Source organism: Canis lupus, chromosome 22 (genome assembly GCF_003254725.2).
Source record: "Canis lupus dingo isolate Sandy chromosome 22, ASM325472v2, whole genome shotgun sequence".
Classification (NCBI taxonomy): Eukaryota; Metazoa; Chordata; class Mammalia; order Carnivora; family Canidae; genus Canis; species Canis lupus.
Genome location: NC_064264.1, coordinates 55,797,668 through 55,816,195, shown reverse-complemented (window position 1 = coordinate 55,816,195; position 18,528 = coordinate 55,797,668). Strand labels below are relative to the sequence as shown.

Sequence of the window (18,528 nt, the reverse complement as noted above, 5' to 3'; positions counted from 1 at the left end):
CATATTTCATCGCTGGCCACCACTGTTCTTAAAATAACCGGCAAAAATGTTAAAGCAATGGTTTCAACTTGAGCTCTAAGTCCCAGATACTAGTAGTGATGGCTGGAGTCCTGTGTTGAGAAAGATGTTGAGGCTGACACAAGCTGCAGCATCAAAGTGCAATGATTGGTTAATGATGTCTGCCATGGAAGGGCATATAGGAAGTGGCAACATGCTCTTGCCATCCTTGGTTTTCCAGCATACATGTTGCTGAATTTTTTACAGGGATTTATATCTGAAGCTAAGGGTTGCACCCACACAAACATCAGGAAATGTGACCATCCTAGATTCCCTAAAATCTTAAAAATATATATGAGTGCCTTCAGCTCTGCTCTATATAGAAACATGCCGGCCAAGGTCCATTCTGGAAGGAAACACCCACTCCTAAGGGAGAGAAAGTACTCTTGCTCTTCTTCTTAACATTTAAGGAAGTTTACTGAGTTCACCTTAAAACAAGGTAAATCTAGAGCAGTCTCTCTGTCAACTGGAGATTTTTTATCATTAGAATTTAAGAGAAAGGGGATATTGCTGCCTTTTAGTGGGCAGAGGGCAGAGATGCTACAAAAAAACAGAAAACAAAAAAAAAACCAAACAACCCTACAGTTCACCAGACGCTCTACAGCAAAGAACTATTAGACCCAGACGTAAATATTTCATTTTTTTATTTAAAGATTTTTATTTATTTATTCATGAGAAACACACACAGAGAGAGAGGCACAGACAGAGGCAGAGGGAGAAGCAGGCTCCATGCGGAGCCTGTCGTGGGACTCGATCCCAGGTCCCCAGGATCACGCCCTGGGCTGAAGGCGGCGCTAAACCGCTGAGCCACCCGGGCTGCCCCCCAGATGTAAATAGCGCTGATTCTCTGAGTGCCTGGTTCAACCAATAATATACCCTTAGTTTATGAATCCCTGAATGGAGAATGTAATTCTTCCAATAAGAGGAAAATGAACCCAATTCTTGTTTTTGACCGAGGGAAAGCGCTATCTATATGCAGTCTTCATCAACCTAAAGGAAACTATATTTATAAACTCCTACCGCCCTGGTGTTTCTGCAAACCAGACATATGGCTTATACCTTTTTACATGAGCACACTACCTGTGGCCACAGCAAATTTGTTCAGGAGACGTGGCTGGGAGGGTAACTTGCCATTCCTCTCACCACTAAGAAGGGTCAGACTAAACAAAGCATTCCTTGTGCCCCCCTGTTTACTTGCAGTAAATGATAATTATAGTTTTTCCCATCTTTTAAGATCAGAATATTTAAAGGACTTGTGATTCCCACACCTATACAAATGGTGTGCTTAAAATGCTACAATCTTAAAAAAATAAATATTTAAGCCCCAGTTCATTTAAGATATCAGGAAAAAAAAAAAAGTTCTGGGTTTTTCTTTTTCTTTCCTGATCAAATAAGGCTCAAAATCAGCTACAACACTAGATTTTGAAAAACCCTTTAAACTGTAGCGTTTTATTGTAATGAGTCTGTGGCTTTGCAAGGCAAGCTGAAAAGTTAGGACAATCAACTGGCTCCCAGAGGGGAAAGTGTAGTTGTATAAGCACTGGTTTGGGGGATGCATATTCTGTAGAATCAAAGATTCCAATCGTAGCTGGGTTTTCTCAACCCTAAATTCTTCTAAGATGCATAATTGGATATTACGCAGTTAACTGAGAAGGACCTTTGGAGAAAACAAAAACCAAAGTTCTTTTAGATCTTCACGAACATGAGAAGCTAAGCTTTCAACTCTCGCCAGATGCCATTACCATGAATTTCTTCCAATATATTGTTTAGTCATAAAGCTTTATCCTTGATATTACATGTGGTCCTGGAAGTTCAAAATTATAAACCAAGACTCCAGGACTTGCAATCCCAGAGACAGGCTGTGACCAACACACGGCATGTGCTATCTATATGTTTTAAAAAGCTACTGATGATAAGGTTGAACTGGGGGGAGATTTGATTAAAGTCTCCACCAAGTGCTTTGTGAGTGGTAGCATGGATAAAAGTGGGTGGCTCCCTCCAAGCAGATGCAATAGCAACTCAGTAGGAACAGTTATTGCACAATTACAAGAAGGGTAATGTTTCCTGCTCGAAGCCTCTGGTGTTTAAAGGAATTTTAGACTCTCTTGGGATCCAGAATAATCCTTTCCTTGGAGACTTCACACTATATCCTCAAGGACTGTATACTTCCCATCGCTGATCACTGCGGTAGGACCAGATAGCAACTGCTTCAGAGTTATCTAAGACAATCCATTAAAATGGGGGTTATAACCCATCCCCATAGCTCCCACCCCTTCCCTGGGGCTACCTTCATCCTGACCTCAAACCCATTCCCTGCTCTTCTCCCTCTTTCTTATCACGGAGCTCACAAAACACTTCTTCCTCACATTTTGTTCACAACACCACCCTGCCTCCTTCTTGTCACTTCCCCACCGGTGTGGTTTATGTGGTCTACTACGTTTTCATCAAGCCCTCTCTATGGTCCCTGCTGATGCTGAGACAAGATGACCTTAGTCTTCTGGTGTGGTAGGTGACCTCATGAAGGTGCTTTCCAACTGGATCACTCAAGCACCCAGCCTTGAGGGACAGCTCGACAATGAAGGCAAATGTTAATGTGGCTTGGGAAACTCAGTCTGATTGATATGACAGGGAAGAAAAGAGATTTTTTTTTTTTTCTTTCTGCATGAAGGAGTAGGAACAAAAATTCAGAGGCAAAGATGTCAGGGGATTTCTAGCAAATACTTTGTCCAGAAGCTCAGCAAGTACGCTGGAAGCCACGCTAAAAAAAAGTTTTGTTTTGTCCAAGAGGCCAGAGGAGTTATTAATGTTTTGAGGTCGGAGTGGTTACACGATCAAAGTGTTTTGGGAAAATTAATTAGATGGTGTTATGGGTTGGCATGGAGTGTGGGTGGAAGTGAAAAGTCAGTTAGGAGCTATTAGTGATGAGGAGTGAGGTGGGGAGGCCTGAGCCTGGGTGGTAAGAGACCAGGAAAAGCATTCCAGGAAAAACCAGCAACAAGCAGTAGTGCCCGGGATGGGTCAGCTCCCCCAGGAGAGGAGACCAGGAGGGAGTCAGGCCTGTACTCCATCAGCTGCCTTGGGCAGGGGGGGTGGGGGGGAGAAGGGATGGGGGGGCGTGGGGCAGACTTTGAGGCGTCTCTGTTCTACTCATGGCCCCCACAGTCCTCAAGAAGGGACATGTGGTGGTACTTCCTAGCTGTGTGCTGTCTTAGGAGATAATGTCTCCCCAATTCTCAGCACGCCCCAGCCCTGGCCTGAGTCTGCCCCCATCCCCATCCACCACTCTGGTTGAGTCTGACCAAATTAAATTCAGCCTTTTAGAATGGACCAACCCTCTGCCTTTTTTTTTTCCTGCTTTTTAAGTGCAAAACCTCATTTTCTGAAGCAATTGTGAAGATGCTCTCCTTGTCCAATTCTTTATTTTGAGCAATTCCAGCCAGCTTCATGGGCCCAGTGAAAACAGCCTGCTTCTGTGGAGTCTGATTTGAACCCCAATCTTCAGCTTTCTGTCCAGACAATGTAGGGCAAGCCATTTAAACTGGCTGGCTCTGAGTTTTCCCATTTTAAAAAAAGGAACACCTGGGTGGCTCAGTCGTTGAGCATCTGCCTTTGGCTTGGGTCGTGATCCCGGGAGTCCCGCATCAAGTTCCATGTCGGAAGCCTGCTTATGTCTCTGCTTCTCTCTGTGTCTCTCATGAATAAATAAAATAAAATAAAATAAAATAAAATAAAATAAAATAAAATAAAATAAAATAAAGTAAAGTAAAGTAAAATAAAATAAAATAATCTGACAATAACCATGCAGGAGCATTATAAAAATTAACATGTGAAAGCAACTGGCACGGTATAGAAAGGTTATATACTTGGTGAGAAAATACTAATAACAAAATGGGCATTTTGTTGTTATTATGACACATACAGAACACTCTGAAGTAGGTATTCTCGACTCGGCTACACCTAAGGGGTTGATATAAATATATATACTTATGTATAGTCACATATATGTGTATAATATAAATATGTTTACCTAAAGAGTCAGTAAAAACTACAACCACAAATAAATCATCCTGCCTTTTAATCTGTTACATACATAAAGACTCAAACACACACGGGCTCAGTTCATTCAAACATCATTCCACATGGTTAGGGTCCCAGACCCCTCCAGTCATTTACACATACATGAATTTAAAGGTTCTAAAAAAATTCATTTCTTCTAATCCCAATTGAAGAAAGGGAATTCAAAAACATCAATATATCATAACTCTTTTTAAGTAATTAAGCTAGTGATTAGCCTTTAAGAAAAGACATTTAAAAAAAAGAATCTTACTATTTCAGAATAATAAAAGTTTGTTTTGTTTTTTTAAATTACCTCTCTTCTTCTCAACCAGGACCAGCTTCTCCCTGCACTTGGGAGAGTCCTATATATCATTTTCAGCACAACCAGCCCATTTACAAATGGGCCCATTTCTGAAAATAGACCTTAACATAAACACGAATCCTTCCCAGAAATCAGAACTTAAATAAGAAAAACAAGTCTGTTTGCTAGAATTTCTTCAGCTACTCAGCTTTTCCTTCTCCCTTTCTGCTCATTTGAGGGAATGCATTGACTGAGGAAACCACAATAGCCTAGTGTTCATTTACCTCTGACGAGGAAAGAAGAAAACTCAAGATGGTGGCTTCTTAATGACTTACTTATACAGAAAGCGTAAGAGGAAGGCTGTGTTCATGATGTTCATGATTGTTCTCATACCTGAAGTAAACGTTTGATCTGTGCTTGCTCCTTACTTGTAAAGCTCCTTTCCAAAGGATTCTTACTGGGGTTAGCTCTTCACTCCTGGCTCAATAGAAAGCTCTCTGCCCCGTTCCAAGTCAGGGGCTTTCATCTCCCTGACCTCCTGCTTGCTCATGGTCTGTGCACACACAAGGAAGTGGTGCTCTTCAGCATCTAGCAAAGCTCTTAAAACTCAAGGAAATGTGCTTTTTTATCTCATTCTTCCTCTCCTCAGGACCACTGATAGTGATTGAATTCTGAAGAGATGTGGGTGATGTAGGCAATTCATGCCCATCTTTATTACTGCTTCAGTTTTGAATTAAATATTCAGTATTTCAGGAGGATGCCTGGGTGACTCAGCAGTTTAGCACCTGCCTTCAGTCCAGAGCGTGACCCTGGAGTCCCGGAATCGAGTCCCACATCGAGCTCCTTACATGGAGCCTGCTTCTCCCTCTGCCTGTGTCTCTGCCTCTCTCTCTGCCTCTCATGAATAAATAAAATCTTTAAAAAAAAAAAAAAAGATTCGGTATTTCAGAAAAACAGCTGGATATATTAGCATCTGACCTGAACTTTTATGGTGTCATTTGACCATTTTAAACTTGGCAACTCTCTACACTTCTTCCAGCCTAGCCGGGTGTCGGCAGCAAGCTTCAGCCTTGATCCTCATGTCTTTTTCCCCATGATTACTGATAGTCCATTTGGTTTTGCAGAGAAATGTAATAGCAATCTTTTTAAAGTTATATATTGATTTTAATTAAATATTAATCCATTTTGTACAGTAGAAAAATTAGAAAATACATCATCCAGCCCCTCAGAAATAACTACTTTTAACATATGGGTATAATTTATTCTAGTCTTATTTGTCTGCATTTTCTACATGCTGGAGACCATTCTTTATATACAATTTTATATCCTACTTTTGTTTTGCTTTAAAACCTATCATTAGGTAGGTCATTAAACACTCTTCACAAACATTTTAATGGTTACATAATATTTCCTCATATGGATATACTTTACATTAATTATCCAAAGGGGACATTTGGGTTATTTCCTACTTATATTAGCACTGCCATAAATATCACTATTCATAAATCTCTATCTGCACTTCTAAACATTTCCCTAGGCTCCTAGAAGCATAATTTCAGAAACAAAGGATCTTAGGTTTTAAGAGTATTTTTCCCTATATTTTAAAATTTGACTGACTTCTAAGGTTTGCTACAATAAGGTATTTCACAATTGTGGAGGAGAATGCACAGACCTGCCACTTCCAGTGTGAAATCATCAAACATTATAAAGTTACACATCGGGAGTCTAGAATTTCCCTCTGTATGCTTCTATATGTGTCTACATGTGTGTCGCTTCACCTTTCTTTGATTTTATTCACAGAATGGTTCAAAATTTTCTAAAACACAAGTAAAAAATAAAATTTTTGTCAAAACATTTTGGATGATATGGAAAAAACTTAAAGTGCTCATTTCTGAAGAGACGGACAGAGGAGGGTGGAAAGTGAGAATTTTACTTTTAATTTACTTCTTTCTCTAGTATTGGACTTTTCTAAGTGCATGTATTGCATTTTTAAATATCAACGAGGGTGATCCTCATGTGACTACAAGTTTCTTATTGTTTTCTTAAGTAAAAGGTAACTTTTGAAGAAATAAACAAAGGGGTCTATCATCCAATTTATAATGAAAATGATTAGTAGAAAAAGTCAATAAAAGTTAAGCTGTTTACAAAATTGTTTGTGGTAAAATGTAAATAATAAAATAATAAAAACACAATCTTAATAATAAATAATTTAAACAGAAATATAAAAAATAAAAAAGAATCTTCCATTAAATGAGATGTGCAAAATTTGGCAGGGGAAATTTTCACGTAGTAAAACCTTAAATGTATACCTGATAAAATTTTCATTTTTAAGTATCTGATGTAGGTGAATATTTTCATGTTTATTAGCTCTTATATTTCCTCTATTTAAAGCCTTTCATGCCCTCTGCTACTTACATATTAGGCTCTTAATATCTTTTCTTATTGATTTGCTTTACTTTTTGTATTATGAACCTATTAATGATTCATTTACAATGCTTACTTGCAATTTTTTTTTTTAGCCAGCTCATTTATAAAGTACTGAAGTGATTACTTTGCTTATTGCATCATTGTCCTCGCCATTCCCGCTGAAAGTTCCAAGACTTTCAATCCCATTTGTTCATTTATTCACAAGCAGGATATATACTTAGCATCCACCTCATCTTATGCAGATGTGTGGTACCTCTGGGCAGTGGGCATCTGAACTTTGCTCCAATCCCCACACGTAACAGAGTACCAAGTGTATATTCATTTCCTAGGGCGGCCATAACAAGGTACCACAATCAGCGGTGAGGGGTCAAACAAGAGAAATTTCTTGTCTTATAGTTCTGGAGGTAAAAGTCCGGAGTCAAGGGGTCCACAGCCTCCTGAGGCTGTGAGGGTGAATCTGCTCCAGCATCTCCCCAGCCTCCGATGGTTTGTTTCCTATCTTTTGCATCAGCCCAATCTCTGCCTTCATCTTCATGGCGTCTGCCCTCTGAACATGTCTCTGCGTCCAAATTCCCCTTTTTATAAGGACATTGGTCATATTGGATTCAGATATAACCTAATGTCCTATTTACAAATAACATCACATGCTGAGGTATTGAAGTTAGGGCTTCAACATCTCGCTTTGTGAGGACACCATTTAGCCCAAGACAAGTTAACCAAGACGTGATGGAATTGGTCCTGGTTCTTAGGCCAAAGCTATTTTTAAACTGAAATAAATTTATTTATTTATTTTTTAAGATTTTATTTATATTCATGAGAGACACACACAGAGAGGCATAGACATAGGCAGAGGGAGAAGCAGGCTCCCTGCAGGGAGCTGCATGTGGGACTTGATCCCACAGCCCCAGGATGACCATCTGAGCTGAAGGGCAGATGCTCAACCACTGAGCTACCCAGGTGCCCTGAAATAAATTTATTGAAAGACATCAGGTGACTCTCAAAATCTCTGAGGGAGCAAAGAGCCAGGCTTGGATGCTACGCCATCAAAAATAACCTAGTAGGAAGAGGTCTGGTCGCGTGGCCATGTGACCTGTGTCAGCACACAGCAAACCAATGCTCAGAGGGGTCCCTGCACTGGGATTAATGACCTGCTCTTGCTGTCTTGAAATTTTAATGATTGGATCTTTGAACTTGTGTTTTGTCAGTGAGGTCCAGATAGAATGCGCATGTTCAGGGGAGATAGGTAACACGTGCCCGACGCTCCATTCTCAGTGGCCTGGTTTGCCTATAGCATTCCGACACCTTATCAGCACAGAATTCCGGTGGACTCACCGAGTCTGGTTGCTCAAGGAGGCTCAACGCAAGTGCAAGGAAAATGTTAAATCTGTGATGAGTCAGTGCTGACAGCTCAGTCCACACTTTCTATCTGAAGTTGAGCTTGCTTCCAACAGAGAGTGCAGGCCCAAGCGAACAAGAAACCCTGTCCTACCGTCTCTTACACTTTGCTGTGAAAGCTAACCACTCAACTGCCCACTGATCACGTAGAAAGAAAGGGAAAGATCGGGCAAGTCTTTGCTCCACGGAGCTCCAGTACTCTAGAACTCATGAGTAGCTGAGTCAGAGTGTGCTGATGGAGAGTGCATGTAGGAAGGGGTGAAACAAAACAGTTTGTGCAACTTTCCACTATTCTGGGAAGTTCAAAATACACATGTGTATGTGGGCTAGGAAACACACACTTTCATGCTGGTGATTCCGAACACTTGTTAAATGCTCTTATATTTACACTGAAAACTGGCATTGTACAGTATGGAGATAAAGATAAAAAAAGTTCATGTGAATAACTTCACCCTTTATTTTTACTTACAAGGATATTAAATAGCAAATAAGAAAGCATCATGACAAGTTGGGAAAGAAGTGGCAGAAAAAAAGAAAAGGCTTTATACTTTAATACCTTAGCATTGTTTTCCAACATCTTAATCAAGGGCCCCACCAAATATGTAGCCTGTCTGGAATAGCCCAACCTGCCACAGACTACCCCACAGAACCCTTCTGCCCCCATAGCCAGACACCTGGCCCCAGCAACCCCAGAAACTAAAAATTACAACTCCAACACAGGTGTGCTGGTATTCTATTAGCCCCTAACACATGATCACACGCTTAGTGGCTTCACCACCTCAATGTATTATCTGACAATCTGGAGCTCGGAAGTCCGACATGCATTCCCTGGGTTAGAATCAAGGTGTGCAGGTTCCTTGCTGGAAGCTCAAGGGGAATCGTCTTCTTGCGTTTTCCACCTGCCTCTCTTAGCTCGTGGACTCTTCCTTCACCTGCAAAGCAGCCGTGGCATGTTGCGTCCCATTCATGTTTCAGATCTCTCCTCTTCCTTCTGTTTCGTCTCTCTAATCCTGCCGGGAAAGTTACTCGGATTTCAAGGACTCAGTGATGAGAATGGGCCAACCCAGGTAATCCAGGATAATCACGGCCTCCATTATTCAGAGATCTAACCTCCCTGGGCACATCCACCTCCATGTCTCAAGGAAGGGCAGCTTACAGAACAGTGGAAGGAGGATAAAGAAACATGGTTTTTAGTGCCCCTGGCTGGGTCATGCAGGAAGACAAAGCAGGTGCTGAGAGAGAGAATATATGGTATCTGCAACAGCATGTTGGTTGGTGGAGGGAGATGGCAGAGAGAAAAACGAGAATTTTACATGATGCCAGTACCAAAGCCCTGTGACATAATGCAGCCGGACAGGCTGAAAGGGCATGGTCTGCCGTCCTTACACAGCTGCCTGAAGCCTTCCTGTCGATCTTAACAGGGCTGGATTTGTAATCTTGTACCATACTCTAAATGAAGCAATTAACTCTGTTGTCTTCTTTTCTCTCCTATTGTCAGATACATATATTTTTTGCCTTTTTAAATACCCACAATAATCATGTCAGAGAGAGATTAAGGTACTATAGAAAGCATAAAATTTACATATAGCTTTTGCTTTCTTTAAGTTAAAATGGAACTTTAATATCTAGTTATTATTTATGGTGATATTAAATTCGGTTGCTGTTTTTAATGCAGTTTAAATTGCTCTAGAGGCATAAAGCAACAACAACAAAAAATGATTTTAGTAACACCTAACAAGCAGGCAATGTGATTTAGGCTAAAAGCCTAAAACTTAATTAACTCTGCTGTAATATAGCAAAGGCCATGCACCATATTTAAAGAAATCAAAAAGATGGAGGGGAAAATTTACACCTACGTTGATAGCAATTGCATTTTTATACTGCTGACTTTTGAGTAAGCAAAGTGTTAGAATCAGGGAGTATATTCATTTTTAGTCTGCACCTAATTTTTTGAAGAAGTAGAGTATTTTCAGCTAGGAAAAAGCATGCAACAATTTAAAAAGAAAATGATTCTAAGTGCTCCCATACCAAATTTTAATTTTCACACAACCTAGATGAGCCACGCACACTGAAAGCCTCACGGTAACAGATCTTTTGTTGAGGAAGCTGGGGACAAGGGAATAGAGGAATCTGGGCAGTGTTGTGAATTTGGTTTGCTGTTCAGGACACAGAGGCAAGCGATCAAATATCAGGACTCAGAAAGAAGAGAATATCCCGAGGCCACTGGGAATTTGCAGAAGTGTTTATTTCGATGTAAAAACACATTCTGTCCTGAGCTCCAGCGAGTGAGACATGTAAATCCTTGCATTATGTGGAAAGGAGAATTGAGGTGTTTTCTCATCCTGGGTGGGATGAAAGGCATCCCTCCCTGGGGGCCTCACTTCATGTTCACCTGGTGCAGCCTGCTCAAGATGAAGGTCCATCCAGGTGTGAGGCCGGAGGAGGGTGGATGCAGTGCTCAGCCTGAGCTGGCTCCAGCCCCACAACATCTTCCTTTGATCAGATGCTAACTATTCAGCATACGTAAATGCTCTTGATGGGCAATCCCACCGTCTGGACCCAAATTGTCATAGTAACGAAGCAGCTTCGTGGGGATCCCCAAGCAGGGGTTGGACATGAAAGAGGAGGATGGTGTGCACAGAAGTCAATCCTTTTATCTTTGAGGAACATGTCCAGGTGTCCTGATAGAGCACACACAGGCAATATGGCAAAAGAACTACCAATGGGAGATGCACTCCCAACCAGAATAGATGCCTGCTCTATCATGGTGGCCCAGGTCCCCCTTCATTTGAGATATTTTCTGATTTATTCCTCTATCACCCTTGACTTTCCTTACTCTCCTTCTCTCAGAGAGCGCTCTCCACTGGGGGATGATGAATGACAAAATGCTGCCCTTCCCAGGACACTTGTGGACAAGTCATGTAAAAGATAAGTCTCTAGAAGGTTGAGAAGACATGCATCCCCAGCAGAATTCTAGGGCACTGGGGCAGACCAGTAGCAGATCATTTTCATCAGGTGGTCTTTTTTTAGTGTTCCTCCCACTATACTGTCTGGTAATCAACATCATCATTTTCTCTTCTGCTTTGCTGCTCATGATGCATTTATACATGCACAGCTTCATTTAACTACATGTTAATGCATCAGGTCTTTCTCCAGCGATCATGCAGGGTGAGAAGAGGCAGATGCCTCCCGCACTCCCAGGCCCGACAGTCCTACAGGGAACCCAAGTCTGTGGCTGGGACCAGTCGGCTGATGAGAAAATACACGTTAGCTATGGAGCTGCTGCCGAGAAAGCAATTGCTTCAGATGGGGGCAAGTGGGGAGACGAGAGGAAATGTCATGGGGGGGGAAGTATGGGGTCAAGGGCATTGATACCTGAAGGATCTGTGAGGTACATTGTCTGTCACACGATGTATTCGGGGAAGTAGCCTTGTGCACGCACATCACAAATACAGGGACAAAATTCAAGGTGGCATGATAAAGGTGGTTTGGAGCCAAATCATGGAGACTTGAATACGATACAAAGAAACGTGACTTGACCCACACAACAAATAGCTCATCTAGATGGGAGAGACACCATCACTCCCTTTCACAGACAGGGAATCTGAGAGGCCAGACACACGGCTACTGGGCAGCAGGTGTGTCCTTCAGATCCAGCCTCCCACCCACCTCCAACAGCCTCCCATCATCATATGGATGAGCCATGCAGGTGACCTTCAGTGCTGCTCACTCCCAGGGCTGGTACGCCCAACTCTATCCATGGGTGTTGTAGGATGAAATGAATCCCCCCAGAAAGACTTGTTGAAGTCCTAGACTCCGGCTCCTGTGAACGTGACATTATTTGGAAATAATGGGTCTTTGTAGATGTCATTAAGATGGAAGTTAACACGAAGTCATATAACCCTATAAGACTGGTGTCATACGAAAAGAAGAAACACAGAGACAGCACGGAGGGGAGACTAGAATAGGATGGGCAGTTAATCCTATAGGACTGGTGTCCTTATACGAAGAGAAGTGACAACACAGGGGGGAGAACACCACACTAAGACACACACTCATGATGAAGCCAGCTGCCAGGTGGGGACACCAAGGACTGCCAGCCGCCACCAGAAGTTAGGACAGGGCTGTGCCCACACTGTTAAGACACCTCTGGTGTCTAAGCCACCCAATTCCTGGTACTTGGTTCCAGAAGCCCTAGGAAATGAAAACCTTGTCCAAAGCCATTCTGAAGCAAGCACAGCTCTCTGGGTGTCTGAATTACTTCATGGACAGAATTTACAGAGAATCCATAAGGATGCACAGGCTTCCCTCCCTTCAGGCAATCAAGCTGGAAGTCACCTCACCTTCCGGGGTCTCCCCTCACCCACCCAGGGGACACGGATTTCCTCTTCTCTCTAGATGCTCCCTCCAGAGTGGGATATAGGGAAGTTGAGCCTTTTCCAAAAGGGTAACACTGGGCCAACCTCAGGCTTATACCTTAGAAAATCATTTGAAGCCAGAAAGAGAAACGTTTGACCCAAACATCTAAAAACGAACAAAAGGCGCTCGCCATCCACGGCCCCTCCCGTTGGTGCAGGGAAACACACTCTGTGATCTACACTGCCTCGTGTTTACACACGAGCTTTATCCCAGAAACACATGGTGGAGCTAGTAAAACAGTAAGGATGCCAAGACAAGAAAACTGAGAGGGCAGAAAGTCAGGAGAAAAAGGCTGACTTTTCTAAAAAATACAGAAACCAAGACCAAATAACAGTGATTGTTCTAGAATTCAAAACAGCTTGGAAGGTAGCTTCTTTGCCAACAATGGAAAACTCACTCAAGAGGCAGAAGAGAGGAAAACCCTAACCAAACGAAGAAATGCAGGAAGCGGGGGGAGGGAGGAAGTGTGTTAGGGATTAAGTGCAGCATCCAAGCTGACCTGAAGGCAGGGACCTTCTGGAGTCTAGGAGAAGCCCAGGAGGGATTAGAGATTTCATTTTACAGGCGCACATTTGAGCAAGTCACACAGCTGACGAGTGGAAGGACCCTACTTCAAACTCCCAGCTGAATGAAAATTTTGTGTTTGGGTTTTGTTTTTTTGCTTCTAGTTCTTGTTTTTTGTTTTTTTTCCAGAATTCCCCCAGCTGAGGCAAGAAGAGTAGAATTTTGGCATCCTGATTAAAGCATGAGAGGAGAACTCAAAGGAATGAAACTGAAGACTGTATATACTAGTTTGGGGTTGTTTCTTGCCTTCTTCTTCTTCTTCTTCTTCTTCTTCTTCTTCTTCTTCTTCTTCTTCTTCTTCTTCTTCTTCCTCCTCCTCCTCCTCCTCCTTCTTCTTCTTCTTCTTCTTCTTCTTCTTCTTCTTCTTCTTCTTCTTCTTCTTCTTCTTTTCTTCTAATATGGATGATGAGAAATGAGAGCTTCCCAGTAAATACCAGAAACCTGAGTTCTATTGGAACAGCTTCGTTCTAAGGCATGTATGAACAAACCAGGCAATAATGCCAGAAGAAGAAGTCAGCTAAGGAAAAATGACAATTCTTTTTTTTTTGGGGGGGGGGGGGAGGGATCTGCCTTTGAATCTTAAAATATTTGGCACAAACCTTAACAATAGTTCAAAGCTATTTCCTACCAGCTGTAAGTTAAATATTAGAAGTGAATGTCCTCATTGTGAATACACACATAAATGCAAGAACATAAAGCTGTCGGTTTCAAAGGAGGTTGTATTTCTCGTGCAGCTGGTATCTTAGGAAAGAAGCACGAGCACCATTCTTTCTTTCATTCTCATCTGTGACCCTTGTGTCGAGGTGCCTTTGGCCTAAAGCAAGATGATACTCTCTAGAAGGTTTTAAACAGTTTGTGTCACTCAAAGCGTGGGGAAAGGCCAGGATATGGGCCAGCAGGTCATAAACACCAGTATTTGAACCCTCGCTCTGCCACTTTGAGGGTAAGGTAAGTCAATTTCTTTTTCTCAGCATCCTCTCCCATCACATGGAGATATCACACAGCAGTTGTGAAGAATAATTAGAAGCTTTGTGGAAAATACTAGCCGTCCTCCATCGAACGGCACCCCTCAATCACCACCACCACCACCACCAAATTCTATCTGCTTCCAACCCCTGGCACCTGTGAGGGTGACCTTTACAGATGTAATTAAGTCAAAGATCGTGAGACACACTCATCCTGGATTACCCAGGCAGGTCCTCAATCCAATGACAAATGTCCTCATTAGAGGCAGAAGAAGAGAGGACCCAGATAGGGGGGAGAGGCAGAGATCCCAGTGATGCAGCTACAAGCCCAGGAACACCCGGGGCCCCCAGGCCAATGTGTGGCAACCAGCAGACAGCCCCCTGGAAACTTAATTGTGAATTGAGCCCCGCAGACACCATGACCTTGGGACTTCTAGCTTCCAGCACCATGAGAGAATAAATTTCCCAGTCTGTGTTAGTTTACAGCAGCCCAAGGAAACAAATACACCTGCCAAATAGTCAGTAATGGCATATTCTGTCCTCCTCTTGTTCTCCTTCCCAGCCTGGCTGAGGCCCTGGTCTCTGCTTCCCATGGAAGCAGGACACGGTTCTCTAGGGAACAACCTCAGAGATCAACAGTGTCCCCCTGTACCAGGGCATCCCCCACACACACCAGCCCCATCGTGCCTTTGTGGAGTCCTGGTGGGGAAGCAGGGGCAGCTGTGATGCCCACTGAAGATCACCTGTAGAAATGGCCCCTGTCGTCCCTGGGTCAGGCACTGTCTGAATGCTTGCCATGCTGAGCACCTGTCATCTCTGTAACCAGCGTAGGAAGCACATCAAGCCCATCTTACAGAAGAGAAAACGAATGCACAGAGAGGAATAGCTTGCTCACAGCCACAAAGCTGGGAGATTTGTGGCCATCCTGATTCTGGAATGCATACTTTAAGCCACTGTTTTCTAGGGCTGCCGTAACCCAGTAGTGGCTTGTATGACAGGAACTCATCGTCTCATGGTCCTGGGGGCTGAAAGTCTGAAAAACAGGCAGCAGGAGTTGGTTCCTTTGGGGGCCCATCTTCTCCTTGTCTTTTCCCGTGGTCTTCTCTTTCCACATGTCTCCACATCCAAGTCTCCCTTTTAACAAGAACACCAGTCATCTTGAATTACAGTCTGCCCTGATGACCTTCCGTAACCTTTATGACCTCTGTAAAGCCCCGGTCTCCAAACAGGGTCCCACTCTGGTGGAGGAGGTTAGGACTGCAGCACATGGACATTACAGTCCAAACCTTACCAACCCTACACTGTGCTGGCTCTCATACATGAAACCACACATGAATGAAGGAATGTGGGGCGAACAACTGTCCTCCTGCCAGAAGTCACCAGCCCTGAAGCACACAGCCTGGCTAGTTCTGCTCTCATTGCCTTGCCGTCTGTGCTCGTGCAAAACCATCAGATGGTGCAATTGCATTCGGTGGGTGTGAGTACACACTGTTGGCATCAAATCCTGGCTCTGACATGACTTGATTCTGGAACTTTGGGGAAAGCTTTCAATTTATGAGTTGAGCCTCTGTTTTCTCTTGGGAAATAAACACAATTCCCATCTCCTAGGGCAGTGGGAGGATGGGATGAGAGGGCCCACATGAGCTAGGGCTCATAAGGGTTCCAGACTGTGGGCCTGGTTCTTGGCTACTGCTGTCTCCCTCTACTCATGACCTCTGCTCATGACCTCTTCCCCGAGCCATTGCAGAGCTTGCCCACCCACGATCTCATGCCTTGATTTCCCCCAGCACTCCCTCACCATCCTGTCCTTCCCTTTTTATCATCAGTGGGAATTAGCACTTTCCCAGGATCTGGTCTTGGTGGAGTAGGGCACTGGCAGGTCTGGGCATGGCCTGGGCAACCATCAGGTTGCAAGTTGTCCAAATTATAGGATTCAGAAATGCAGAGAAAGCTCAGACTTGACTCGAGTCAGTGTCTGTACCCAAAGGGGTATAATTCAGCTGCACCTTTTCATTTCACACTCAAAAATCCTATGAGATTGGCAAACCAGATACTGGGATTTTCAGCTGAGAATATGATGATTTATCCAGCGCCAGCCCAAATGCAATGGCCAAAGTCAAAGATGGTGCAACAATAAATGCCAGCAGAATGGGGAGTCTGGACTCCACTCAGTTCAGTTCAATTGGCTCAACAAACATTTACTCAAAATCAAGGAATCATTAGAGCTAGTCCTAAAAAACAAGGGTGTAGAAGTAGAAACAGAGACGAATCTCTCCTGGCTCTCTGAGCATTCATAGTAAGAGGGGAGCAGATGTATGGATATTATAGGAGGGAAGCATGCACACGCACGGTTCACTAGAAGTCCTGAAGGGGGTGGCCCACCCAATCAAGGGGCTCAGGGGAAACCACATGGGCGACACTGGCAGGGTGGAAGAAATATGAGGAATGAAAGAATCTCCAGGCAGCAAGTGGAAGGGGAAAATAAAAACGGTAGTGTGGTCAGCCTTTGCAGGCAGAGGCAAGAGCCCTGGAAGTCTGAAAAGCCATTTGTTTCTACTAACCTGGTGAGCAAACGTGGGCAAGGGGAGTGTGGTAGTAGAACCATAGCTGTTCTGGTGGGGGTGAGGGGCCAGGGGCCAGATGACAAAGGGCCTGGAACTGTTTCATACCCAATGTGAACATATTTTGTGAATAACAGGAGGCATTTGATTTGTTTTAAATGAAGAGACAAAATCAGCTTTGGATTTGAAGAACTCACCACAGAGGATGGACTCTGGCAGCAGTTCTCAATCTTTACTATCAGAAGATTTCAATCTGGTAGGTTTATTTAAGGGCAGCCTACAAGGCCAACCCCTAGAGTTTCTAACTCCATAGGTATGGGGCAGGGGTCCAGCACCGGCATGTCTAATCAGTTTCCAGCTGCTGCTGCTGGTCTAGCAATCTCACTTTGAAAGCCACTGTCAGAGTTGGGGTCAACTGTGCAGGTAAGGAGACCAGATGAGAGGCTCCCAGATCAGGGCCCCCAGGCCCTGAGCTGGGACAGTGTCAGTGGGATGCCGAGGCAAGGCTGAGTCTGAGCAACTTGGAAAGGCAGTCTAGTGACCAGTGGCATGTGATGAGGTGGGAAGGAGCCTGGGGTACCTCCCAAGTCTCTGGCTTCTTAGTTGAGTGGATTGGCACCAACATCTAAGTCAATAGGTGGTGGGTGATGGGGAGAAAGGTCCTGGGAGGCCAGGTGAAACCAGACAGGCTTCTAATACCTGGTGTGGGAGAGGTCTTTCACAGAGATGGGTGAAGTCCTCTAATTGGGAGGCTCAGGGAATGGGGCTGCCCTGAAGAGCAGGCTGGTTTTGTAGCCATCTCCATGACTCATTTCTGCTAGCATTTACCTCATTAGCCAGGCAATCAATTAGAAACTTTCAATCTGTGTCTTTGCTTTAGAATAACATGCTACATTATCAGGACTTATCATGTGTTTTAAACACCAACTGCCCGTAAATAGTCCAGAAGAGTACAAAATAAGATACTCTAAATTTTGCATCAATTTGCCAATCACCTTCTTAAAATATTATTCACCAGTGAATGTGAAATACGTACAGTGTGGTTTGTTATGCTTCCAGGCCTTATCTTAGGGGGTAAACTAGGTAGCGTACTTTAAGCGCCACAGCAGAAAATGTATAATTTATGCATTATTGTTTTACTAATAATTTTGCGCTCCATAAATTAGGTTTTATTAAATGACACAGTGAATACAAGTTTGTAACAACCAGTCTTTTACTTTTTTCTACTGATGTTTTAAATTTCATTTCTACTATTATTAAAAGTACACAAATGGCTCATTTATGAGAAAACAACGAAAATATAAAATAAATAAGCAGAAAGCATCAGATTATTATCATGCTCCGTTTGGCAACTATCACTTCTGATGTGACATCTATTACTCAAATTACTATATTAAGTCTCTCACTGAAATTTTCCGTGGTATCGATTATGATTTGGTAAGTTTGGGAGAGAAAGGTTTGTGTGTACTACATTTTCTTGACGAGAAAGGCCATTTCCGTCAGTGTCTTAGCACTGTCCCGTGTGGTCAGTGTCTTAGCACTGTCCTGTGTGGTTGTTTGTGGTCACGTGAGGGGCTCTCTTCAGCTGATGTCTGTGATGCCCCCTGCTCCTGAGGGGTGACCTGTAGGTGTGCCGATCAGCACGCCTTCCAGAGACACCTGTGGGCTGAGCTGGCGGGAGTGTGGCCAGCAGCAGTGGCAGGGGACCCCCACTGTTCTGGGGGCCCCCAGCCAGTGGGCCAGCACAACAGGGCCTGGCTGACTCTGCCCAACACGGGACTCC

General features: G+C 43.6%; 1 protein-coding gene across 2 annotated transcripts in view; it reads right to left on the bottom strand.

Annotated features, from left to right (window-relative positions):
* The window catches only part of LOC112656094 (uncharacterized), an 82,766-nt gene that overhangs the window by 17,524 nt on the left and 46,714 nt on the right, over nt 1–18,528 (bottom strand). The window contains exon 5 of one of the 2 annotated variants that reach the window (XM_035704676.2): nt 8,670–9,246. The exons of the other annotated variant lie outside the window; for it this stretch is intronic. Coding sequence (XP_035560569.1) covers nt 9,201–9,246 — 46 coding nt within the window. The 3' untranslated portion in view covers nt 8,670–9,200. Of the gene's footprint in view, nt 1–8,669; nt 9,247–18,528 lie in introns of those variants that run through there. 2 annotated transcript variants of the gene reach the window in all.